Source organism: Lissotriton vulgaris, chromosome 11 (genome assembly GCF_964263255.1).
Source record: "Lissotriton vulgaris chromosome 11, aLisVul1.2, whole genome shotgun sequence".
Taxonomy (NCBI): domain Eukaryota; kingdom Metazoa; phylum Chordata; class Amphibia; order Caudata; family Salamandridae; genus Lissotriton; species Lissotriton vulgaris.
In genome coordinates, this window is record NC_141699.1 from 555,117,588 (window position 1) to 555,144,260 (window position 26,673).

Here is a 26,673-nt window from a genome sequence, read left to right on the forward strand (position 1 = left end):
GAAGCAAGCATGACGTTCTCCTCTATATTCTTATAAATAATGCACTCCCCCACAGCTAACATACCAGCAGCATTTTATACAACCACTCTGGAGCCTCTGATTCAACAACATTTCTCACAGCTCATCCACAACACACACGCTACTTGGATGGAGTTGGTGATGGCTCAAGTTCAGCACTGACTGCATACTCGCGTCTTACCTTTCGAAAGGATAACTCCACAGGAAGGTCTCCTTTGAAGTTGTACTGGGCGTGGGCCTCCCCATATTCCAAGACCTGGATAGTGGGGGCCTTGATTGGCTTAGGAATCTCAGTTGGGGGGAGTACCTGTCACAAAAAAAGTTAGAGGTGTTGAGAGAAGCACTGGTAACTCTAGCTGATCTAAAGAGCAGCAGCAAATAATTAGGCGTTAAAGACAGGGGGACAGACTACAACAGAGGATCTGTGCTCTGACAAAGGAGCTCAGACACGAGAGAGTGGGTAACCCATACCAGGAGAAACAAACCGTGTTTAACCAAAGCTCTCATTCAGAGAGCAGGGCATATCCAGGGAGAAGATAAAAGAGAGAGCAGAAACAACCAAAAGTGATCCAGAAAGACAGGGAATCTCTCTTCCAGGAAGAACTCTGTAAAGAGATGTTCTCCTAATAAAACAGAAGTCCCACTAGAAGAGAGAATCTGCAAAGGGACAAGCCAAACACAACATAAGCACTCCAACAAGGGTGAAAACCGTGCTAAGAAAAAGCAAGACCTCACCAAGAATGTAGAATCACCAGAGAGGAGGCCAAATGAGACACCATACACAAACAAGAAGATCCAATGAAGATAACAGAACCAATAAAGAGAACAGATCCAAATGAGAGCGCAGACCCAGACCAAAAAAAATAGACATCCTATCCTCGGTAGATGAAATGTTACAACAGCATTGTAACCCTTTTGCCACTGGCAATGGCTCTCTCCATCATTACAGGCCTTTGTCCATTATTCAAGCCTATCAATGAAGCAGAGGGCCTTTACGGTCTGCCATAGCCTTTGGCTGTGGGCTATAACTATATATTATGTCATTATCACATTTCTATTGGGAACACTGCCATGTTACAGCCCCCAGTGTAGATGTTCAAGTGTCAAGTGTACAACCCCATTAGTGCCCCTTCACAGACTCATATACATAGCCCCTTACCTCCACGTAGTTGGTGGGGAAGATACCCACTCTCCCATGATGCTCCCCTTCAAACCAGTTCCTGTCCACTTGCTTGTGGATGTATACAATGTCACCCTTTTGCACGGTAAGCTCCCTGAAAGGTAAAAGAGCAGAATGAAAGGCCGAAGAAACCAACAGAGAGGGGGAAGGGGACAGTACAGATATTAGCTGCGCATCATCTGTTGAGAGGAGCTAAGGGAACATTGGGAATTCTGCTCCTAGGTTGAGACCTTGCTCAAGCGGGCGAGAGCTCCATTTCCTTCCCTGTACACAATGAGGCGGAGGTGCTTTATAACCGGGACTTCCTGAATGTATGGTAGCGCGGTCCCTGGAGAAGGGCTATTGGGGGCATGGAAGGCATAACAGTGATGTGGGAGCCCTTTTGAAACTGTTTCCATGGATGTTGTGGTGTCCACTGGATTGTGGGATGTGGCTCTCTGACATTTTAGCATGTTTGCCTCATAAGGAGGTGTACCCCTATCATCTCTTCAACAAGGGTGACTTAATTCACATTATTGATGAAGAAAAGTTGTATAAATGCATTATCTTCCCTAAGGCATTTATAATTATTTTGCTTGAAAGGAAGTTTATTGTTTATTTCAGAACCCAGAAGACTAGGTTTGATATGGAATGACAAGTATTCAAGTTAATGATCAGTCGCTAGAAAAATGTCTACTGATCTAACTATGCAACGCAATAGCACAGACGAGAGGTTCAGGAGTATTGGTAAAGAGAAGTGCCCAGAAAGGATGTTTATAATCACATGTAGAACACATCTATCATTTGGGCAATAATCTCCGGAATGCAAATCTAATACCCATTATTTGACAGATGTAAGCTTGGAAAATTAATTTACAAAGATTGAATCAAGAGTGACAGTTGGAATGATATGATACCATGAGAGAACATTGTCTGATATATTTCTGTTGGAAGATCCTGTCCAAGGGGACAAGTTCATGATACTCGACTTGGGAGATGGGATTCTTGGTACTTACTTTGCAGACTGAGCTTGAAAGTCAAACTTGACACGAGCAGCTTTCATCTGGAAATCAGGAAAATACTGAAATTAGTGAACGCAACCACAGGATTTGCACCCTGTACAAGGATGGAATGAACCTGCTGGCTGCACATTTTTGTAATTTGTGCCATTCACACTCATTGAATGGCCAGACAAGGAATTACAGCCTTGAACACCCATGGAGTCCGCCATTGCACAGTCACAGAGTGTCGCAAGCATATTAACAGCACATTGACAGAGCGAGTGTCTTAGAAACTGACAGAAAGACAGCCACACATATTTGATAGACTTATAAGGTTAGAAACCTGCATCATTGGGGTGGGCAGATGTGCATCCCGCACATTAAAAGAGAAAGCTGTCTGCAAATTCATGGAATGAGTGCCCAACAATCTCACTGAATGGGTTGCTTCCAGACTTACAGAAAGAGTGCAAGCACATTTACCTAGTGAGTGTCCAGCACACTGACCGAGTTAACTTCTGCCACACCGACAGAATAGGTGCCCAGTGCAATCACAGATAACTAGCTTCTTGCAAAATAACAGAGTGTGTTTAGCATTCACATAACATGCTTCCTACACGCTCTCCAAAGGAGTACTCTTGATGATACTCTCAAAATAAGTCCCAAGCATACTCACAAAATGTTTAGCAAGCATACTCGTAGCCTAAGTACTAAACCAAAGAGTAATCAAATGCTGACCTAATGTTGTGCGTGCCACTGAGTAATTGAGGGAGTGCTGGAGACTGGTAGAGGAACCATACAGACCATCACTGAGGATTAAGGGACCTTGGCTGACCAATGATGAACCATTGCAGACTGACAAGGCGGAGGTGATAGAGACTGATCCTAGATTGCGTGAACCCCGGAGGGTTCACTCCTCTTACAGCACTTCCACTTCAGTAACCCCCATCTTCAATAACACATTGGGGACATTGGTAAAATCCGGCTGGGCGTTTTCTAGAACTCTGGCAGACTTTCGTTACAAGCGTTCCTTTTGTACTTTTCAGTAGCAACTGAGAAGCAACTGCACTGCTGTGGTTTGTTTTGCTTTGAAGTTGTTTGGGAGCATCCTTGTTTGAATAGTAAGTTTAAAAGGAAAGTAGGAAAAGTAGACAAAAAGGTCACTTAGTACCTTGAACACATGCAAATCAACTACTGCTAAAATGCTTGGCATCCCAACATTTAAGGAAAAGGACAATTTTCTAAGACACAAGTTTCTGCTGTAGTAAATATTTTTATGGGTGTAAATATGATATGTCCTGTGATGCGTCAACCTCAGATTGACAGCACAATATGTCGAGGTAGTTCGAACTATCTGACTTGATAGACAAAAACCTAAGTACAAGGGCCCAAGATTTCTCTGAGGAATCCACCAACGTGGCTGCGGAATGCCAGAGTTGATGACTACCAAGACAGCCTACTCTTAATTTCGCCTCATGTCTCTTTCTTCAAAGTTGAATGAAGGCATCCTAATTATCTGTTGCAGCAAGGAACCGCACATAGCTGCCACTCCTCAATAATGTTGAGACGGGGATCGTACACTGCTGCCCTGTGTGCTTGGTTCATCAGGATTGTTGGCTTTCCGCCCTCGATCCGTTCACGCCCATAGCCCGTTTTATCAGCGGCTACACACCTTTTAATGATTGACCCCATTCGCTTGATTCGTGATTCCCCACAGCAAGCTCAACCAGCGGCTGTATCGACATCGATCACAACCATCGTCCTGGCCATCCCACCATTATTTCACTTTTCTGTAACCAGGAGTCATCTTGTCCAAAGCATATACAATTAATTCCCGATGATGAACCCTATATTTTAAAGAGGGATCGAAACGCCATCGACATGGAGTACCTTGACTATTGCAATTGTTTTTCATTTTAATAAGGATAGCATTGGTTCCTTAAAATAGGTGTGACATCAATGGTTTATTAATTGTGTAGTCCTTTGTATTTGCCTGAATTTTGTTAAAGTAATTATTGTTGTCCTGCGTGTTTTCCCACTCTATATGTTTCTGTTTTTTCAACGTTTACTTAATCCTTTTATTACTTCATTTGATTTCCGTTGCCATATAAATGAATTGACTTCTATGTGTATTTCTGTAAAGTATCCTGTTAGAAGGGACTTTTTGTTTCTCTATAAACAACTGTACCCATGGTCCCTGACACACCTTTGGGTTCCCTTGTCTACGAAAACTTTGCATCAACTATAAAGCTGTTTCCTTACAGCAATAACTAGCAGGAATTTGAATCAGTTATTTGAACAAAGTTCTTACCCATAGCTTGACGAAGAGCGAAGATGTCCATACATTAACACTTTGTGAACCAGCACAGTGTTGAACAAGGAGCTACTTAACAAAAATCAGCAAACGGGATGTTGCCCAAGAAAGTCTTGGCATTCTCTTTTTATAAGTAGTGTGTACCAGTGCTTGAAATGGAAAAATAGAGGTGCAGGTACCCTGCACTAGAGTACCTGCTTTTACTGAAAAGTGCCGGTACTCTCCAATTAAAAGTACTAAATTTCTCTAGAGAAATGCCAGTACTCTCACTCTCAAAATAAACAAGCATTTACAATGCAATAGGTCTCGCCTTCGAAAACGTTAGAGCGATTGGCATTGTAAATGATGAACTTTTTATTTATGGGTTGGTTTTGAAAACAGATAAATAAATGGCATTGTCATTTACAATGCCAATAGCTTAATCTCTCGCAAATGCGAGATCTATTGCATTTGCACACGCACACACACACACACACCCAGAGCCACGCACACACATAGAGCCACACACACACACAGTCACACACACACACACACACACACACAGAGCCACACACACAGAGCCACATACACACACACAGAGCCACACACACACACAGAGCCACACAGAGACACACACACACAGAGCCACACACACAGAGCCATACACAGAGCCACACACACACACCCAGAGCCACACACACACACAGAGCAACACACACAGGCCGAAGCGGGAACGGGCCGGGCACGTTGGTAGGTGGACAGCGCTTTAGGACATGTCGCACATCCTTTGCTAGGCGAGTTTCTCGGTAGATTCGTTTCGTTGCAGCAAATACTGCGGACATCGCCGCCAGTCTTAATATACGCTCCCTTTACTGGGTATCGTGACGCTGGAGATGTGGGCAGGCACCGGCCGCGGGGCTTGGAGCAGAGACCTGGGCATCAGCACTCATTTGTTTACGAGTTAAGCACTGACCCCACTAGCTTCAGGTTATGTCATACAGAGCGTCCTTTAATGTCCGTGCGTAGTTAGGGATGCACTGGTAACTGTGTGTTCATTTCAGTAGGATTGTTAATGGGAGTGTGCGACAATTTACAATGCATCCATGTACGTGTATTATTCGGACTTTGTTGTATTGGTAGTACAGCGTGTTATATGTTACAAATCTATTAGTGGAAGTGAGTTATGCAAAACTGCATGTGCATGACGTTACTTGAGTGTATTACTGTAAGGTCGTTTAATTATTTGTCTTTATGTGGTATTTTCTGTGTACCGGTTTAAAACCTGGCGTGTCTATTTACCCTTTCATCCTTCTGAAGACTATATTAATCAAGCAACACTGAGGTGGGTAACAATACTTTCGTAATCTCTAAGAAGCATCAAGAGACTCCTCGGGTAAACGTGACTCTACAAGTGCACCTCTGAGGGAATATATTTCATGTGTCACATTATGAGCAATATATTATTCTCGTGTAATACCAGACACGAGCTGTGTTTTTACATTCTGTGTATTACACTTTGCTGGCTACACTTGGCACACTTTTTAACATGTTACTTGATGAGCTAAATATTGTGCATATAAAGTAAACATTTACATGTCATTAGCCATAAGGTACTACTGTACATGAAGCAGCAGCACCCTTACTCCTGCTTACCCCTGCAGCTGGTGTTTCTGGTGCACTTGCTGGGGGTTGCTGCAGGTCACTTGCTGCACTGGGGTGTATGAGGAGCTGTGCCCCCTGGGGCTCTGCTGCTGGCTGTTGTACCGCACCGCCGCCTGGCTGCCACCTCCTCCTCCAGGCGCCTGCTGGTGCAGCTGCACGCCGGGCGCGAGCTGGATGTGCTGGCGGAGCTGCAGGCCAGGCCGAGCGGGCTCATCTCCTGGGTGCCCCCGGTGCGGTGGCGGCCGCTGAGCTCCACGCTGTAAGTCCTCTGATGCCCTCTCCAGAGCGGCGCCAGGGCGCCGAAGCCGGCCTGGCCCTGGTGCTGCTGCACCATGTAGGAGAACCTCCGCACCCTACCGGCCTCGGCCGGGTCAGGTTGCCCGGCCGGGAGACAGGCACACAGCACCAGGCTCCACCTGACCCAGTGCACTTCCATATCCACTCCGCGAAAAGAAAAACGCAAACGGTTCACCTCTCTTTTAAGTTTGCACCTTTTTTTTGTTCTGTTTCAAACCACCTCCTTGGTTTTGCCTTGAACTCCTCGCAGCTCCCCCCGCCTTTGCATCCGGGGTGCCTCCTTCCACTCCACCTATGGGACCCCTGCCTAGAGTGAAAGAACACTTTCAGCAACAATGACTGACATGTTGTAGCCCTGAGCTCTTAAAACATTGCTGGCACGATGGAGGGGACGACAGGAAGACCCTAACTGCTTAAAACAGCAGCTGACATAAAAAGATGGCAGAGGAGGCGAAGATTGAGGTGTTCCCGGGAGGCTGCTGTTGCCAAAAAGCGCTCGCCAGACAGAGACTTTTCTCTTTTGGAGCTGTCCCACTTGGACGGACTGCCCTGCTGGCATAATAGGTTTCTTATCTTCTTTATGGAGCCATCTGTTTGGAACCATAAAGAAGATAAGAAACCTTTTACCACAGCAGTAAGTCAAGGAAGCAAGTCTGAAAGGGACGGCTCTGAAAGAGAAGAGAGTGCGTCACAGGACGCTCTTTTCCAATGGCTTGCCACCATTTAGCATGAACGGTGATGCCAGCCAATGGAAAAGAGGGGCTGGGCTTAACCTCGCTAGTGAAACGTACTCTAAGTCATTAAATCTTGCGAGCTCGACTGCTCTGGTACTCCGTACCAGACAGTACCGGCCCATTTAAAGCCCTGGTGTGAACCCTAGGCCCGTTTAGCCTTAGCATAACACGTTTGGACACATTTCATGAACCACTTTGCAATGCCTGCTTTGGTACCTGGCTGACCACTGGATGGTTTCAGGGGTGTCCAACCTTTTCTGTAGTGAGTTCAACTTCTGAACAGTGAAAATCCTTGTGAGTTACTAAAGGGCAAGCAATTTGTGCACTGATCCCAGAGACCCCCAACCCCACACCCAGCAATGTGGACTGCAGTCCAGGTTGAGGAGGAGCAACTCTGCGATACAATGTGCACTGGTCTGGGTGACTGGCTGCTTTTACAATGACACAATTTCATGGTGCAGTTCCAAAACTGTGACATAAAGTGCATCACAATCTAGCATTGCAGTATAATTTGCATAGTTATTCGGGGTCAGAGCCACAACAGATTGGTACAATGCGCATCACGGTGAGGAACAAGGTGTTGCCGGCTGTTTGCACACAGCACCTTCATGTAGGGCTGCACTAAGCTCTCTCTGGTCCTCCCAGGAAGCTGCTGCCCTCTGACTGCATACTTCATATATCTGGTCAATGAGAGCCGCCTTAAACATCCCACTCACGCTGAGGTTACGCCTTGCAAGGTTTTCAAAACCAAACACAACTCCATTAGTGTTTCACTGAGATTCATCAAATGAAAGGGTATTCTAAAACAGAGACAGGTTTCCAAACGCCACACCTTCCGAAAACGTAGTGGATGTCAGGCTAAAAGGCTCTTTGAATAAATGTAGTTGAAATGTATAACTGTATGGCTATTAATTTGGTCGAATTAAAAAACATATCACCTTCAGGTTCTTAAATGACAGTGGTTATGGTTACAGGACTGAACATGTTATTAACCTTGTACGATGAAAGGTAAGTTGGCCCTTCTGGAATTCAACCAGGGCCATGTAGTTCTGGGGCGGGACTTCAAGCAACCGAGTCATCCTACCAGCCTATAAATCAAGGGCACAATACATCACACAGTGTTGGTCACAACAGAAACATTTATAAACCTGGTATGGATGCAGTGCACTTAACCGTGTGGAGGGTTGCAGTCCAATCGAAATAGATACATGCAGTTGAAAGAGTGCTGCACAGCAGACTGCAAATTCGTTTTCCATGTATACATTTTACACCAGAGCGTACTTTACTTTAAATGTTATATAATGATTAAATGAAAGCAGAGATTCACAGGGATCTTTTTTAAATAAATTAAGTGCCTCTTACACTTTTCCTATTTCACCAATAAACAGCGTTTCACATGTTTTTTTAATATAAATTACGTCTTGCAAGGTAGCCACAAACAGGAGTCGGGAACCTTAAACCGGTCGCAGGTCTAACACTGGTTACACTCTTCGGTACAAGGTGCCAAGCACCGCACACCTGTGCTGTGGTTCTCAGCGACAACAAAGCCAACCAGAGTCCTGGGCCTTATAATGAGGCTCCAGGGTAAAGGTTGCCTATCTGGCCGAGCAGGATTGAGGTGCCACGGCTGCTGATTGGCAATCTAATATTGCTTGTGCCAGGCGTTTTGCACTGACATCAATCTCTCCACGCCACCACTCCCCACCTGAGCTCAATTCAGCTAATGTGAGCAAATGCTTTGGATGAGGGAGGGCAAGCACTGCAAAAGGGCTCAAATTAACAAAACAATAAGACAAGCCTTGTTTACTGTTAATGCAGAGCATTAAAGAGTACAAAAATGAATGTCAGAGCTACCAGTACCTCAAAATCAACCGGTTGGAGACCCATGGTTTAGCTTAAGTAATGAAGAACTGGTTAGTGTCACAGAAAAACTTAGTCCTGTCAGTTTAATACATGAATGCTCATTTAACACCTAGAATGTGTAAAGCTCTCTCCACAACAAAATCAAGTTGTGAGTAGATAACAGGCATCTCAACAGTCTACCTTACGTAGAAATGTGGTATTGGTGTAAAGAACTACCCTATCCCTGTGAAAATTAATAAATGGTTCATGAACCGTTAGTGCTTGTAACTCGCGCCTAAGTGAAGACACAGCTACAAGAAAGGCCACCTTCCATGAAAGGAAATGGAATTCAAATAAATGAAGAGGTTCAAGGTTTCAAACACATGCCGTAGGTGTTCTTGGGTGTATCACCCTCTTAAAGCCCTCCGTAAATGCCCTGGCTACGGGAATCCTAAAAAGGAATGAGTGTTCCTCGTTTTGCCTGTATGCGGCTACAGCTGCTAGCAGAAGCCATACTACAGTGTACGCTAGCCCTGCCTTTTGGAGATGTAAATGGGAGGAAATGATATCCTGCACCCTAACACTGAAGGGACCTAGTTATTTTGAGATTCAGTAGTGAAGGAAAGGTTTCCACTTTGCATCACAGCCTGCACGTGTGGTGAGTCTACGTGCCTCTTACAAGCTTTTTGGGGTTTGGTTGCATGACTAGGCCTTGCTGTTGAGTGAGAAAGTCTGGCCTGATGAGAAGCTCCTCTTGGGACCAGATGGACATTTGTAGTAGTATCGGGTACCAGGGTTGACTGGTCCACATCGGTGCCACTAGCATGAGGGTCATGGAGACTTGCCTCATTTTCTTGATCACATATACACTGAGATGGACAGGTGGGAAAGCGTAGGCAACTGTCCCTGACCAATTCATCCATAGTGTTCCGTCCACAGACTGAGTGTGGTGCTTAAGTGTCTCCATCTCCCAGTAAAACCTGTCATAACGTGACAGTATCCAACATAATTTGCAATACACCACTGTGTAGTACTCTACTGATACCTGCATACAAGTAGCATCAATGCACTTGTGTCCCTTATCTGGGAGTAGTGCATCACCTGTGGCCTGGACTGCTGTTACTTTCTGGCAGTATGAACGTCAGGGAGACTGGGGAGGGACCAAGCCTCTCTTATGATGTGGATCAGTGGGAGACGCTATATATTTTTTCGTGATATATGGTGTGACTACCGTGGCCCGGACCGGGTCTTTAAAATTGTCAGGTGCTGAGTTTAGCATACCCTTGAGTATGGGAAGAAACTGGGCACGCCGTTCTGTTCGGAGAGTGTCTCCCTCAAAACGTCATTCTCATCCTCTTAAAATGTTAATGGCAGCCTTATTTTTTTACCCCAAGACCTTCACTGGAATTTTTTTTTTTGGTATGCAATGATATCATAGTAAAGTCGCCATTAAAAATTAAGCAAATGTTATCATTACGCTATGAAGGTAAGTCGTCTCAATGATACACAGTTAAAAACTCAGAAAAAAAACACTCATTATGCTTCCAGATGTAGAAACGCAAAATGATGGAATGAACTATAGGAGAGAAGGCATTGGGAGCAGGGTGGCTGGGACATCCCGGCCTATAAGGAACAGAATGATGGTGGGTTACAGATCATCATTGTTTGAAGTGAACAGCATATGGGATATCAAAGGTCGTAAGGAGCCTCCCCTGTTGCGAGGACCCCAAAGGTTTGGAGGGGCGCCTACATTAGGAAAATCCAGAGCAGCAAGAAAGGCGTTCATGCTGACCGAATGGTGTCGAGCCGCTCTTATAACGGTGTGGTATGCCACTATATGGTCTGATGGCGGCGGTTTAACAGGATATGGAATAGGTCTCTAGAATTTGATCCTCAGGGAGGGGGTCGACATTGTGGTTGTCCCATGGGTCATCCCTGCCTTCTGCATGTGTGTGTCCCTTCTCCATACTTGCGAACTGGATGTGAGAAAGAATGGTCACACCCTTCTGGGAACACCGGTGGAAGTTGGGGTGATGGAAGTTGTAATAATGCCCTAGGGGTGGAAGGGGTGGTGATGCCATGTGACTGGCCAAGGCAATGAAAGTGGTGGTGGTGGTGGTAATAATTAAGTGGGCGGTGCCTGCTTGGGTGTGGGAGGCGGTGTGGTACTTGTTCTGTGATCTCTGCACGTTTCCAGCACAGTGTGTGGAGATATTCCATAGTCCAGTTCCTCTTCAAAATGTAGCCTCCTCTACTTCGGGATCGGAAGCAGCCTGGAAATTGGCCTTGGCTGAAGAAACTTCACCAACATCCTGCCTGTAGATATATAAACAGATGCTTTTGTTTGGTGTCAAGTGCCAATGCTAGTTTCTCAAGGAAGGAAGCTTCAAAGGTTTCAGAGTTCGGTGCCAAGGAGAGTTTCAGCTTCGACTTGGATTACTACCATGGATGCTGTGCTTTTAGCTTCAAAGATGAAGGCTCTGTGCATTTTGGCCGAGAACCCTTTGAGCTACGCAGTGGATAATGACTTGGCTCCAACCGGAGACCGAGGGAGGCAGTGGTCCAGAGACCACCTTCTTGGCTCCTATGGGGCTTGATGCCTGTACTTTGTCATGGTGTAAAGCAGTTTATGAAACTGGGTAATTACACCTTGTCTGGGGTTTCTCTGTACATGGTCCAGCTGGCCTCATTTTGGAGGGTCCCGCTGGCGTAATTTTCAAGGGCCCCAATGGCGTAATTATGAAGGAAGTACCTCTACTTCCTCTGAGGCATTCAAAAACATTTGGTATGGGCTGGGTGTACGTTGAACTGCTGGCTGCCGCAGGAGGGGGCCCATCTCCTCTTCCTTGACATCCATGTGGCCGGTTTCCTTAAGGTGTCTGGAGTTCGCCATAATGACCCATGCTGAATTTTCAGCTATATCTAGCACCGTTCCCTCCTGCACTGCAAAGTCTTATTGCACCAGAAGCAGAGACCAAAACTGTATGTCAACTCCTTGTGCTCAGCAAAGACAGAGGTTATAGACCTCATGGGATCAGCCCTAGGGTATTTTGCATTACTATGTGGGCAGAATTGAAAAAGAATGCGCTTCATCAGTTGAAATTATCTGAGGGCAAGTCCTCAGAACTCGGTTGGTCCAGGCACCGTGTTATTAGCCATTGAGCCGACCATTTGAAATTGAGGTTTAGATGGCAAACTTGATTGTTGTCTTTTGCCAGAAATGACAAAAGGAAGCAGGGCCCAAAGTCGCCGTGAGCAAATGTGTCGGTGTCATAGCTGTAGCTTAACCACATGGCTGCTGGGCGTTTTCCCCCCCTGTGCTGGAAAATGCCATTTTAGTGGCACCATGACGAGCTCAGCTCGTCATCAGCACACGACACCTTTGGGTGATGACGAGCTGAGCTCGTCATCAGCATCGAAAGGGTTAACATGTCCGAACCTAATGGCGGAATATAACTATCTAAGGGTGGAATGGGTGACCATGCACTTTGTACAGAACGGGAGGAGTCATTCCATATCCTGTGACTTTGAAGAAAAACAACTTGTAATATCCGAGCCCAGTACTAGATGGCAAGAGTGTGCAAAGCATGTGTATGAACAGCCACACATCATGTAAACATACATTATCCCAGTTCCACAGTGTACCACCCGTACAGCACTCAAAGGTATTATTATTAAACAACAAAGCAAGCATCACAGACCAGGGAGCAAGGAACTCATTCTCATAGGGGACCATTGCAGGCTCTGTGAAAGAACACCATTAGTAGCCAGAAAATAATCGGACCATGACAGACAGAATGCATTTGAATGAAGGAGGAGCATCACACACTGAAAGAGAGACCACACCAGGAAACATAGCAAACTACCAGGCAGCAAATATCAGAACATTCAGGGGACTCGCTGTCTTCCAAAATGGAAAAAGGTTCTGCATGTTCTTCAATGGGCCTCAGGTACCAAGGGATGAACTTATGCCTGTGGGGCAATCTCGAAAGCATGAGTACATTTAAGATGGTGCAGCCCAGTTTTTAGACACACTCACCTTCCTATCATCTCTCTTCATAGTAGTGTCAAATGCATCCAGGGACTCTGAGGATTTGGGTCTCTGTGGCACAGAGGACTCTGCAAAGGGAAGCACATCATGTTGTACTCAAACAATTTTGACCCTGTGGTACAATCATAATCCCTCTAAAACCTCATCCAGTCACACCCTTCTCCCCAAAATATGCAAGTACATTCCATTTTAAGGCTCACCTAATCAAAACTATCCCCAGTACATATCAATTCATAACTCTTCTCAGACACTTTCAAACAAATCTCGTCCCAGGTCACCATCAATTTTCCCTAGTCTGACAAAAAAAGCATCTCTTCCTAATCAGCAACCAAACAACTCATAAAAAAGGAAAAATGCATATGATGCATTACGCCTAAGCCACAATGCTGCCATGTATCATTGTATTGCTGTATACACGAAGGTCATGTTTTGTAATGCCATGTGTCTTGCTGCGAAACTCTGAATAAAGATGGTTATATATTAAATAAGCATTTGCAATGCAATAGGTCGCGCATTTACGAGAGACCCATTGCATTGCAAATGGTTCGCATCATGACAACGGGGGGTGGGGGGTAGAAGGCATGGACAACGGGAGGGAGGGCGGGGGAGAAGGCATGGACAACAGGAGGAAGGGCGTGGGGAGGAGGCACGGACAACGGGAGGGCGGGGGTAGGGGGAGAAGGCACGGACAAGGGAAGGGAGAAGGGAGTAAAGAAGGCACCAAAGCACGTTGTGCCTGCAGCAAGAGAACCTCATTAAAGAAAATAGTGCTCACAGTCTAAATAACACATACCATGTAACATTCGAAAGTAAAGGGGCCAGTGGCCATGGGAGCTGACAAATGAAGAGGAGGCGGTACTAAGGAGGGACTAACAAGCCTATAGACGAATCAGAAGCCCGCATTTAGGACAGACAATGAAACCACGACAATGGCAAATATGGGCGGAGAGTGGACAGAGCTTCTTTTCACCTACTCCTCTACAATAAGTCTCAGAGTGGCACATGTGACCTGGCTCTAGGCTCGACCTACAAAGGGTAAAATGCTCCCACAAATCTTTCCGTGAAGCATCTAGTTCCATTACTTTCTAAGGCGTATTTAGTTACATCTGGTATAAACCCACATCCAATGGCGTCCCTTACCGGGACACGTCCAATGAAATCTCTTGATGCCTCACATCAAATGTTCAATCTTACCAAGGTAATAGCAATCGTACATGTTTCCAAGACACATCCAAACAAGTTTCTTCACAACAATATTCAATTGAATTTCTCTCGAAAATGTATTCATTTACATCGCTTTTCAAGCCACAATCTATTGCAACCGTGCACAAGAGGCATCAAATTACACTCCCTAAAAACCTCAAACAGACAAGCATTGGCAATGACAATAGGCCTGGCTTTATAAGAATAATGTCTGTCAATGCAAAGCATTACAAGTAAATAGCATGGGAATGAATATGTATATGTGTGGAAGCAAAGAACTGTATAATAATATTGGTGTAGGTTAAAACGTCAAGTCACAGTTATACTGTAAAGCCAGAACTAAAAGTCCATGTAGGTTAATGACAGCCCTCTTCATATCTGTACTGCTGATGGAGAAAAACAACATACATGATCTTGTTATCTAAGACACTTGAATAGCATTACAATGTCAGGTGTGTGAAAGTTCAATCCTAGGCATCTGGATAAATAAACAAAATGGTCACAGCTGTGTAAAGGGCATGCGCTTTTTTATAGAAGCACACAACTTCTGCCCAATCATAACATGTACTCCTGGCTCCCACCATGTGCGTGCAGTCAAAACCCCTCTCTAGTAAAGCTTACATAATTATCCGGCGACATCTCCGCTGTCAAGCTGGACCATAAAAACTAAACACACCATTTCCATAGAAATCTCATCCATCACACTGTTGTCAAAATATGTTTTGTAAAAAAACAAAACTGTGCATGCCGCAACACTTTCCAAGTTACATGCAACAACATACTTTCACAAGACTCATTGAATCACAGCTCTTATTAACATTGAGTCAATCACAAGTCTGTTCAGGATTCGTCTAACAGCATTTCCAATAACTCTTCCTATCAAATCCCTTCTTTAACGAAAATCCAAACATGCATGCCAATAAAGCAACAATCAAATAATCGCAACAAATCTAAATGAATTCTATCAGATATTTTTCAAACACAGAAACTGCCAGATTCCGTCCTAAGAAACAATCAATCACATACCCTCACATGGGCATTTTATTTTTAAATCGTCCTTAAATATAAACTCTTCTCAAAACAATCCGAGCGATATCTCTACCTCAAACCTCAGCCACTCACACCCTGACTAAAAATGCATTCAAACACACTCCTTTGCAATGCACTTTTCACTCACACAACTATCGAAAAGTCAACTATACCTATTCCCAACACCTGCAAAAGCTCAATACATGTCTAGAGATTTTATTGATCAAGAGAGCTCTGCATAACACAACTTGCTCAAGATTTATACATTCACACCGCTTGACTAGACGCATTCAATCACAACCATTTCTGAAACAGTACAATCACAACCTGTCCAAGACCCTGAGACAACCACTCACAACACGTATTATTGCGTATCTTCCCCATCACATAATCAATCAGAGAGCTTAGCCAGGAAACAGCTAACATTGGACTGTCTAAGTACACCATCATATCCTCTTGAAACCCAAATCACTTCCCCTTACCTTACCAAATAACACTCAATCACATTCCACAGTTTAACCAAATCAATAACTTGCCCAATACAGACAATCACCTGCCTCTCCTACACACACCAAAACGGATATCTCCTCCAAACAATCAATGAGCTCTCTTTTTAACCAACAACCACTTCTTTCCCTAGAATACAGCCAACTGGCTCCTCCAAAACAAAGATTCCATAACCAGGTCCCCTACACGTTTCACTTACCTTCCCATTATGCAACTAATAATATCCTTCTCCTTTATGCAAACATTTACTTCCCTCCCCAAACCTACATCCCAGCCTATCCCTCTCAAGCAGACACCCAATTGCATCCCTCCCCATCAACACTGCTGACCAGAGGACTCTTCTAGTATGGTACATACCCTGTAGCGTTGGCGATTTGCTCCAGTTGGTTCTGTGCATGGAGGGGCTGCCGGCCCGCTCCATCATAAGGCTGAGCACTGTCCGCGGGGTGTCTGTAAGGCACTGTCCCAAATGGCTGGGGCTCCTGGAAATGAAGACAATACTATTTTTAAAGAGGCAGGCAAAGACAAGTTGCAGGAGCCATAATACATAAACATAATACAGCAAATGAGTATACTCAGGCATCAAATCTATCCCTCATGGTTACCCAGATTTACAACATTCGCTCATGTCACTCGGTGTTTCACTGTTGGTAGCAGTGATTTGCTCAAATGCTTAAAAAGGTTGTAGTCTAACATTACAGGCCTAAATGATGCTACAATAACATGGCACAGTAATGTTTTGTGCAGTTGCTATTGACACACATCTCAATGTTGACCACCAAATTCATAAGAAAGTTTTCCAAGAACGCTTTTGAGTATGAATCAGTTGCTTATTTTTAGCCTGTGGTAGCAGGTGGGGCCCACCGACACTCCTTTTTTGTGACTGGGACTTATTTTTCCTCAACAGACCTGGATCCAAATCAAAACAGAGTAAAACAGAAAAGAAAAATGAAGAGAAAGACGTAAAAAAGTAACAAAGGGGGAAGCAGGGATGAGAAAGAACCTCCACGAAAGTGAGAAAGTTGCAGGGAGTGCATAGTGGTGGATGATAGAGGCCTGGTCACATACTCAATAAATACATTAATTCTGGCCATCCATGTAATTATAGAGTCACAGACTGTTCCAAATAGGCAAATGTTACCCTGCTCTTTGGCTCACACGCGCTGAAACCCACGGCGCATCAGAAACTGGCGCATACTTCTAGGCAGAGCCACGCCATGAATTATTTAGACACAATCCTTTTTAGGGGAGAAATGCAGTCGCACTCACAGGACAGTAATTTTCCAAATGTTTTATTTTCAAAAGGTTCTCCAGGGTGAAATGCCAACCGACGTGTTTCGTTCTCGCAGAGAACTTGATCACATTATTAATGACAGTGTGTGTTTCAACCAATAAAAAAAGCTTTTAAGTGACATGTGACTCTAGTTGGTTACCAAAAACCCATCTAAGGCATTATGGGAATCGCGGTGCCTTAAAGTGAAAAGGGGAGTAATAAACGCTGCCATAGCTTCGGGGCTCCCCCGCTCATGGCCAACGGCTCATGGTCAACGGCTATAATAGTGCTCATTTTCAAAAAGGGGAACAGAGACAGCCCCCAATGCTATCGTCCTATGTCCTTGATAGACGTGACTGTAAAAGTGTTGGGCCGAGTCGTCTTAAATCACCTGATGAGCTGGGCTGAGGACCACTACATCCTTACCGATGTTCAGTACGGATTCAGGGCCAATAGATCAACGACAGACCAATGTTTAAATTTATATTTATTAGTGGCAAAATACACCATTGCCAATAATGAAGCGGTTTATTTAGCCTTCATGGATCTTACCGCAGCGTTTGACTATGTGAACAGGGAGAAGTTGTGGGCCTTAATGTCTAACTGTGGAAAAACAGTAGTCCCTACCTCGTCGGAAGGGCGGTCTAGTCAGGGGTCCCACACCCCCACACCGGGACGAACAGCGTCCCTTGGTCATCGGACTTCCTCTCTTCGCCCACAGGATCCGCTAACCCACAAAGACCCGGAAACAGACAAACCGGATACCGGAAGTGAAACCCCTGTAGGCGACCCGGAACCCGACCCATCCGGAACCGGAAGCACGTCCACTGCAGTCCGCCGGGAACATAGAAAAGTCGGGAGGACAGACGAAGCATCGTTCAGCCCAGCGGACTCGTGGCAGGAGACAGCGAACGGCGCGGAACCCCCGACGGAGAGCGGAAAGAAGGAGGAGATCGGAGAGAAGGCGGAAAGCGGAGAGGAGAACGAGGAAGAGGACCTGTGGTCGGAGGACTGGTGGCGACCTCCGGAGGTGGCTGGAGAGCGGCCGCAACTCGGATGAGAGTTGCGGCGGGGCACGTGAGTACCCTCTATCCTTTCTCCGTGTCCCTTAGTGTAAATATTGTAAATAACTGTAAGCCTTGTATATAGAGCCTCACGAGCACCCTGCACTAGCCTTAGTAAATAAGAGAAGTATCACGAGCACTGTTTATATAACCTCGCACTTATCCCGGACACCTTCAATCACTTTACCCCTCCCGCCTTCTTATTGGTCTTATCCCCTCCTACCCTTCCCACCTTCCCCACGTTCATTTTCTGGCCCATACACTCCCCGGTGAAGGTGGAAGTACTCGGTAGTCCTTACTGGACTGGACTAACCCCTGTACCCTCTCTCCCTTACATATCTCCGAGGAGCCCCATCACCCGGCCGTACCCTGATGACAACAGCCCCGCAGAGGATCACAACCAAGACATCTACCCTGCATCAGAACCCACCCGGCTCGACGCTTCCCTCCGGAATTCTTTCCTGTACCTCTGTTGAACAAGACTTTGTGTGCATTACCACCGAATAAATCCTTAACCATAGCTCACTACATTCGGCCTCCCAGCCTGTTATTCCGGTCCGCCCAGCCCACAACTCCACAGGTGGTGTCAGAAGTGGGATCCGCCGGAAGCATGGAGGCCGCAGTCAAACTCCTAGCGGAGAGCCAGGAGCAGCTTGGCAAAATGATGGAACGCTTTCTTAAAACTGCGGAAGATGACAGAGGACAACTCCATGATGTCCTTAAGGGACAGGGGACCGCTCAGGACCAAGCCCTTGAAAAACTGACCACAGTCATGGGACAACAAAGACCCATAACATCCTTACCCTCAGTAGTCCTCCAAAAGTATGTGTCGGGTGAAGACCCCGACTATTTTTTCACTAATTTTGAGCGCTTGGCCCAGGCTGCGGCATGTCAAGTCAAGTCAAGTCATAGAATTTGTATAGCGCACTACATACCCAGAGGGTTTCAAGGCGCTTAGGAAGGGGAGGAGGATTATTTGTCGAATATCCACGTTTTAAGCTGCTTTCTAAACGCTAGGTGATTCTGGGTGAGGCGAAGGTAAGCGGGCAGTGAGTTCCATGTTTTGGCAGCCAGGAATGAGAAGGATCTGCCTCCCATGGTAGTCTTGTTGATGCGAGGTACAGTGGCGAGGGCTTGGCTGGAAGAGCGAAGTTGGCGGGAGGGGGTGTAGAAGGACAGTCGAGAGTTGAGGCAGTCTGGTCCGATGTCGTAGAGTGATTTGTGTGCGTGGGTGAGCAGTCGGAAAGTAATTCTCTTGTTGACGGGTAGCCAGTGGAGGTCTTTAAGGTGACCAGAGATGTGTTCGTTGCGTGGGATGTCTAGTATGAGCCTGGCTGAGGCGTTTTGGATTCGTTGTAGTTTCTTCTGGAGTTTAGCGGTGGTACCTGCGTAGAGGGTGTTTCCGTAGTCCAGTCGGCTCGTGACTAGAGCGTGGGTGACTGTTTTCCTTGTTTCGGTGGGGATCCAGCGAAATGTTTTTCTGAGCATGCGAAGAATGTTAAAGCAGGAAGAGGATACGGCGCTGACTTGTCTGTTCATTGAGAGTGAAGAATCCAGGATGACGCCAAGGTTCCGTGCGTGGTCTGTCGGGATGGGAGCATTTCCGAGGGCTTCCGGCCACCAGGAGTCGTCCCATGCAGAGGGGGAATTACCTAAGATGAGGACTTCTGTTTTGTCTGAGTTAAGTTTCAGACGGCTTTGTTTCATCCATTCGGCGACTTCTTTCATTCCTTCGTGTAGGTTAGTTTTAGCGGTGCTGGGGTCCTTGGTGAGAGATAGGATTAGTTGAGTGTCATCCGCGTAAGAGATGATGTTGAGGTTGTGTTGGCGGGCGATGGCCGCGAGGGGGCTCATGTATACGTTGAAGAGGGTGGGACTGAGTGAGGATCCTTGTGGTACGCCGCAGATGATTTCAGAGGGCTCGGACTTGAATGGTGGGAGGCGGACTCTCTGGGTTCTTCCGGTGAGGAACGAGGTGATCCATTCCAGAGCCTTTCCTTGGATTCCGATGTCCTTGAGGCGCTGTAGAAGGGTGCTGTGGCAGACTGTGTCGAAGGCTGCTGAGAGGTCGAGGAGGATGAGGGCGACTGTGTCTCCATTGTCCAGTAGAGTTCGAATGTCGTCTGTTGCTGCGATGAGGGCGGTCTCAGTGCTGTGTTTGGCTCGGAAGCCAGATTGTGAGGGGTCGAGGGATTTGTTGGCTTCGAGGAAGGTGGCGAGCTGGTTGTTGACAGCTTTCTCGATGACTTTGGCCGGGAATGGAAGAAGCGAGATGGGGCGGTAATTTTTGAGTTCGGTGGGGTCCGCTGTGGGTTTTTTCAGAAGGGCGGTGAGTTCAGCGTGTTTCCAGTCTTCCGGGAAGGTGGCGGAGTTGAAGGAGCAATTGATGACGTCTCGGAGGTGCGGTGCTATGACGGAGTCTGCTTTGTTGAAGATGTGGTGAGGGCATGGGTCTGTGGGGGATCCAGAGTGGATGGAATTCATCAGGCGGATGGTGTCCTCAGTGGAGATTGGGTTCCAGGCGTTAAGGGTGTTCACGGGGGGAGGATGGTCAGCTGGTGGTAGGGTGGGTTGGCTTCCGGGTTGGTTGTCAAAGCTGTTGTGGATGTCAGCAATCTTGTTGTGAAAAAAAGAGGCTAGAGAATCGCAGAGGGTTTGAGAGGGGGTGATGTCGTTGGAGTTGGTCGAGGGGTTGGAAAATTCCTTGACGATGTTGAAAAGTTCCTTGCTGTTGTGGGCGTTGTTGTCGAGTCGATCCTTGAATGCTGTTTTCTTGGCTTTTCGGATCAGTTGGTGGTGAGTGCGGGTGGCGCTTTTGAAGGCGTCCTTGGTGATGGTGGTTGGGTCTTTTTTCCAGGCCTTTTCAAGGGAGCGGCACAGTTTCTTGGACTTTTTGAGGTCATCGTTGAACCATGAAGCCTTCTTGTTGCCAAGTTTGTGTTGACGTTTTTTCAGTGGTGCTAAGGTGTCGGCGGTGTTGGATAGCCAAAGGGTGAGGTTGGAGGCGGCTTCGTTGGCGTTAGAGGAGAGGGCTGGGGAGGTTCGAAGGAGCAATGTGGAGATCTGATCCGTGGTGATTTTGTTCCAGTTTCTTTGTAGAGTTGGTTGGAGGTGGTTGATGGGTTTCGGCTTGTTGTAGGTGAAGTGAACGCAGCTGTGGTCAGTCCAGAGGAGATCTGTGGTGTGGCTGAAGGAGACGTGGTTGCTGGAGGTGAAGATTGGGTCGAGTGTGTGGCCTGCGATGTGGGTGGGGGTAGTGACCAGTTGTTTAAGTCCGAGGTTGGCTAGGTTGTCCAAGAGGGTGGCAGTGTTGCGGTCGATGATCTTTTCAAGGTGGAAGTTGAGGTCTCCCAGAAGGATGTAGTCTTTGGAGGGGAGCGCGTGTGGGGTGATGAAGTCCGTGATGTCTTCACTGAATTTTGCGCGGGGTCCTGGTGGTCTGTAGAGGAGGGTGCCTCTGAATGTGGTCTTGGGGTCGATGTGGATCTGGAAATGAAGGTGTTCGGAGTTGGCGAGGTTGGTGTCCGAGCTGGTTGAGATGCGGATTGATTTCTTATGGACGATAGCTATTCCTCCTCCTGTATGGTCGGTGCGGTCCTTGCGTGTGATCTTATAGTCTTCTGGGATGGCAATGGCGATGTCAGGGGCGGAGGAAGCGTTCATCCATGTTTCTGTTAGGAAGGCGACGTCTGGAGAGATGGTGTCTAGTAGATTCCAGAGGTCGATGGCGTGTCTGTGGACCGATCGGGTGTTGAGGAGGATGCATTCTAGGTGGTTGGGGTCGGGAGTCTGTGGAGTGGTCTTAGCGGGGATGTTGTCAGTGCCGCTAAATTTGCAGGATCGGCAGGTGAACGGTCCATGGGTGCGTCCAGGAGCGGCTTGGAAGCAGTTGGGGGCGCGGCCGGGGTTAAGGGCTAGGAGGGTGGCGGCATCGTAGGAAACGCGGGGGGGCTGGGCAGCGCGAGGGGCAGGGGGTCTGGCGCTGGGCGCGGTCCAGGCGTGGACGGGCGTAGACGGGCTTACCTTTGGCGCACCTTCGGCGCGGGTTGGGCGCGGACGCTGCGCGTGAACGCTGCGCGCGGGAGCAGCTGTCATATATGGGTGGTGGAAGGGGAGGGGCGAGGGCGTCTCAGCTGGGAGGCGGGGACTATCTGGGTCCTCTGTTGACTGGTGAACTACAGGCAGCCTATCAGCAGGCCAATATCCAGGGCCTGACTCCCTACCAAGACATAAAAACCTGCATTCTTGAGAGGCTGGGAATTGACGACGAAACATACAGGGTTCGTCTGCGGCAGGCCAAAGAGGGTCCCCAAGAAACGCCACGGGCTCTCTCGTTCCGGATACAGGACTTGGCGAACAGATGGCTGAAACCGGCCACCGCCACTAAGGACGAGATTCTCTCAAAAATATACTTGGAGCAGTACCTGGCATCTCTACATCCGGCCACCCAAAAATGGGTGAGACAACACGCCCGCCTGACTCTGGATAGTGCGGTGAAGATAGCCAGTGCCTACAGTAGAGCCCAAGAGTCACAACGGGTCAAAGAGGAACCACATCCACGTATTCCACATGGCAGCCACTCACGTCCCCAAAGACCTCCTCCCGCGGTCAGAAGACCGGATCCGGCTCCCCTGATGCCCTACCCAGTCATGCCTCGACCTAACCTACCTGGTCCTCAGTGTTATCACTGCGGAGGGTACGGACACATAGCTCGTGTGTGTCCTCAAAAGGAGGAGCCCATGGACATAGGGATGGCCCGGAATTATGTATGTCTCACCAACGAAGTTACCCCTCCGCCTTTCCGCTGTCCAGTGAGAATAGATGGACACCGCATGATGACTTTGGCAGACACGGGATGTAGACATAGCGTCCTACGACCCCAGGAACTACCCCATCCTGTCGGACCACTAACTGGAACGGTCGCTATCAAATGTGTCCACGGCGACACCAGGAGTTATCCGACGGCCCAAGTGCGGGTACAACAACACTCAGATGAGGGAAGTATGTTAACCGTCGGTTTGGTTCCTAATCTCCCTGAACAAGCCATTTTAGGTAGCGATTATAGTGGTCTTTCCCACCTCCTGAAAGACACTACAGACTCCCTAAAGAAATGGTGGGCGGAGGCCCCGTTTCCCCATGGGTCTCCTTCAGCGGACTCTCCCTCAAAACCCGGAAAGACCAAGAAGCAAAAGAAAAGAGAGAAAAGGATCTTTACCGGTGCATACCCTGCTCAGGTCGATGTTCACCCCTGGGAAACAGACCGGGAATTCCGAGCCACCCAGCAAGAGGATCCCGTATTGCAGGAAGCCTGGAATCGTGCCCTGGACAATGAGGACCCACTGCAAGTAGGTCCTTACTTCTTTCGAAAGAATGGACTCCTCTACAGAAAAGGGGGGCCACAGCTCCCCACCCAGTTAGTCATCCCAGGATTGTTTCGGGACAAAGTCCTGTATCTGGTCCACAGTCACTTGCTGGGAGGGCATTTCAGTGATGAAAAAACGGGGCAAACAATCCTTGAAAAGTTCTACTGGCCGGGCGTACATGGTCAAATAAAGCAATACTGCAGGGAGTGTCCGGTCTGCCAGAGAAACAGCCGGTATCGCCCCCTCCCCCCCCCGAGTTCCTCTCCAGCCCCTTCCTCTTATCGATGTGCCTTTCTCCCGAGTAGGCATGGACCTGATAGGACCTCTGTTACCCTCTAGGACGGGTTGTAGGTACGCTCTGGTGTTGGTGGATTATGCTACCCGGTTCCCGGAAGCCGTCCCTTTGAAACAACCCACTACCCAAAACATCGCCAAGGCCCTCATCTCCATCTTCAGTAGAGTAGGGTTCCCTCGGGAGATATTAACAGATCAAGGTACGCCTTTTGTGTCCTCCCTCATGCGTCAAGTATGCGCCCATCTGGGTATTAAACAGATAAGAACTTCGGCGTATCACCCCCAGACAGACGGGTTGGTAGAGCGTTATAACGCCACATTAAAGACCACCCTCAAGAAGCTCCTGGGCCTTGAGAGCAAAAGGTGGGAGGAGATGCTTCCCCTTGCCCTCTTCGCCATCCGTTGCAAAGTGCAAAGTAGCACCGGGTATTCCCCATATGAATTGTTATATGGACGAGCCCCTAGGACCCTGTTAGACATGGCTCGCGAGGCATGGGAAGCTGAGCCAGATCGTACCCGTCCCCTCCCTGAGTATGTCGACAATCTCCGAACACACTTAACACAAATCAGAGAAATAGTGAGACAGAACATGGTAGCCTCTCAGGTCACCCAGAAACAACAGTATAACAAAGGAACCAAGGCCCGTTCGTTTAAACCTGGAGACCTGGTATTATTACTTCTGCCCTCCTCCGACCATAAACTATTGGGGCAGTGGCAGGGCCCATTCCCTATCTTAAGACAGGTGACTCCCGTCACCTACGAACTCGATATGGATGCCACCCGAGGGGTCACCCAGATCTACCATGTTAATCTGTTAAAGAAATGGGAGGGGCCCCTCCCTGTCCTGACAAGCACTCCCTCTCTTCCCTTTGAGGGCTGTATAGATCCAGACCTCCCTGAAAGGAACAAACAGGACCTTAAACGGGTCTTATCCTCTGTTCAATCAGTGTTTTCTTCCCTACCCGGGCACTCCACCATCGTGGAGCACGCAATCCACACAGAAGCAGGGAAAACAGTGCGACAAAGACCCTACCGGATCCCTGAAGCACGAAGAGCAGTCATAAAAGAAGAGACGACCCAGATGTTGAAGATGGGTATAATCGAACCGTCCAACAGCAGTTGGAATTCCCCAATCGTTCTAGTACCCAAACCCGATGGCTCTACTCGTTTCTGCATAGATTTTAGGGAGGTGAACAAAATCTCTGCCTTTGATTCCTATCCCCTACCTCGAGTAGACGAGATGGTGGAGCGTATAGGCAAAGCCAAATATATCAGTACCCTTGACTTGTGCAAGGGGTACTGGCAGATCCCTTTAAAACCTGAAGACAAGCCGAAAACGGCGTTTTCAACCCCTGAGGGTTTATTCCAGTTCAGAGTGATGCTCTTCGGGCTTCATGGAGCCCCGGCAACTTTCCAAAGGGCTATGAACCTGGTCTTACGACCCCATGCCAGCTATGCCGGGGCATACCTAGATGACATAGTCATTTATAGCGACAGCTGGGAACAACACCTACACCATTTGCAGACAGTAGTACACTCCCTTGGTAATCACGGCTTTACCATCAACCCCGCCAAGACCACCTTGGCGGCCCAAAGTGTGAAATATCTGGGTTATCTGTTGGGGGAAGGGGTCATTCGTCCCCAAAACAATAAGATCCAGGCCATTCACTCCATACCCTTCCCTCATACCAAGAGAGAACTTCGTGCCTTTCTCGGGTTGCTGGGGTATTACAGGAGATTTATTCCCAACTTTTCCCAGATAGCCGCTCCCTTGACAGACCTGTTGAAAAAAACCTCCAGAACCGAAGAGAAGTTACAGCAACCCACTCCCCAGCTGCTGCAGGCCTTCGACCTACTCAAGCAGTCCCTGTTGTCAGAACCCGTGTTAATCAGTCCTGACTATTCACAACCTTTCATCCTGCAGACAGACGCCTCCGATCAGGGTTTGGGGGCAGTCCTGTCACAGAAAGATGCAAGAGGGGTCGAAAAACCGATTCTGTATCTCAGCCGGAAGCTCTTCCCCCGTGAGCAGAACTATGCGGTCGTAGAGAAAGAGGCTCTAGCGATTAAATGGGCTGTGGACAGTCTCCGGTATTATTTAGAGGGCCGTGAGTTCCTCTTGTATACGGACCACGCCCCGCTTGAGTGGATGGCCCGCAACCGGGGCCACAACGACCGGATTCTTAGGTGGTTCCTTTCTCTACAGCCTTTCCGTTTCAGAACACTACACCGAAAGGGACTAGACCAGGGCAATGCTGATTACCTCTCACGTTATCCAGCTACTTCCAACCCTACTAGTAAGACAGCTAGGGAACGGGGATGTGGAAAAACAGTAGTCCCTACCTCGTCGGAAGGGCGGTCTAGTCAGGGGTCCCACACCCCCACACCGGGACGAACAGCGTCCCTTGGTCATCGGACTTCCTCTCTTCGCCCACAGGATCCGCTAACCCACGAAGACCCGGAAACAGACAAACCGGATACCGGAAGTGAAACCCCTGTAGGCGACCCGGAACCCGACCCATCCGGAACCGGAAGCACGTCCACTGCAGTCCGCCGGGAACATAGAAAAGTCGGGAGGACAGACGAAGCATCGTTCAGCCCAGCGGACTCGTGGCAGGAGACAGCGAACGGCGCGGAACCCCCGACGGAGAGCGGAAAGAAGGAAGAGATCGGAGAGAAGGCGGAAAGCGGAGAGGAGAACGAGGAAGAGGACCTGTGGTCGGAGGACTGGTGGCGACCTCCGGAGGTGGCTGGAGAGCGGCCGCAACTCGGATGAGAGTTGCGGCGGGGCACGTGAGTACCCTCTATCCTTTCTCCGTGTCCCTTAGTGTAAATATTGTAAATAACTGTAAGCCTTGTATATAGAGCCTCACGAGCACCCTGCAC

General features: G+C 47.9%; 1 protein-coding gene across 7 annotated transcripts in view; it reads right to left on the reverse strand.

Annotated features, from left to right (window-relative positions):
* The window catches only part of SORBS3 (sorbin and SH3 domain containing 3), a 369,145-nt gene that overhangs the window by 58,300 nt on the left and 284,172 nt on the right, over positions 1 to 26,673 (reverse strand). For all 7 annotated transcript variants that reach the window (XM_086943626.1, XM_086943631.1, XM_086943630.1 and 4 more), the window contains 5 exons: positions 16,151 to 16,275; positions 13,043 to 13,122; positions 2,194 to 2,240; positions 1,178 to 1,292; positions 200 to 325 (listed from right to left, as the gene is read on the reverse strand). In XM_086943626.1, the coding sequence (XP_086799752.1) occupies positions 200 to 325; positions 1,178 to 1,292; positions 2,194 to 2,240; positions 13,043 to 13,122; positions 16,151 to 16,275 (493 nt within the window). The remainder of the gene's footprint in view (positions 1 to 199; positions 326 to 1,177; positions 1,293 to 2,193; positions 2,241 to 13,042; positions 13,123 to 16,150; positions 16,276 to 26,673) is intronic.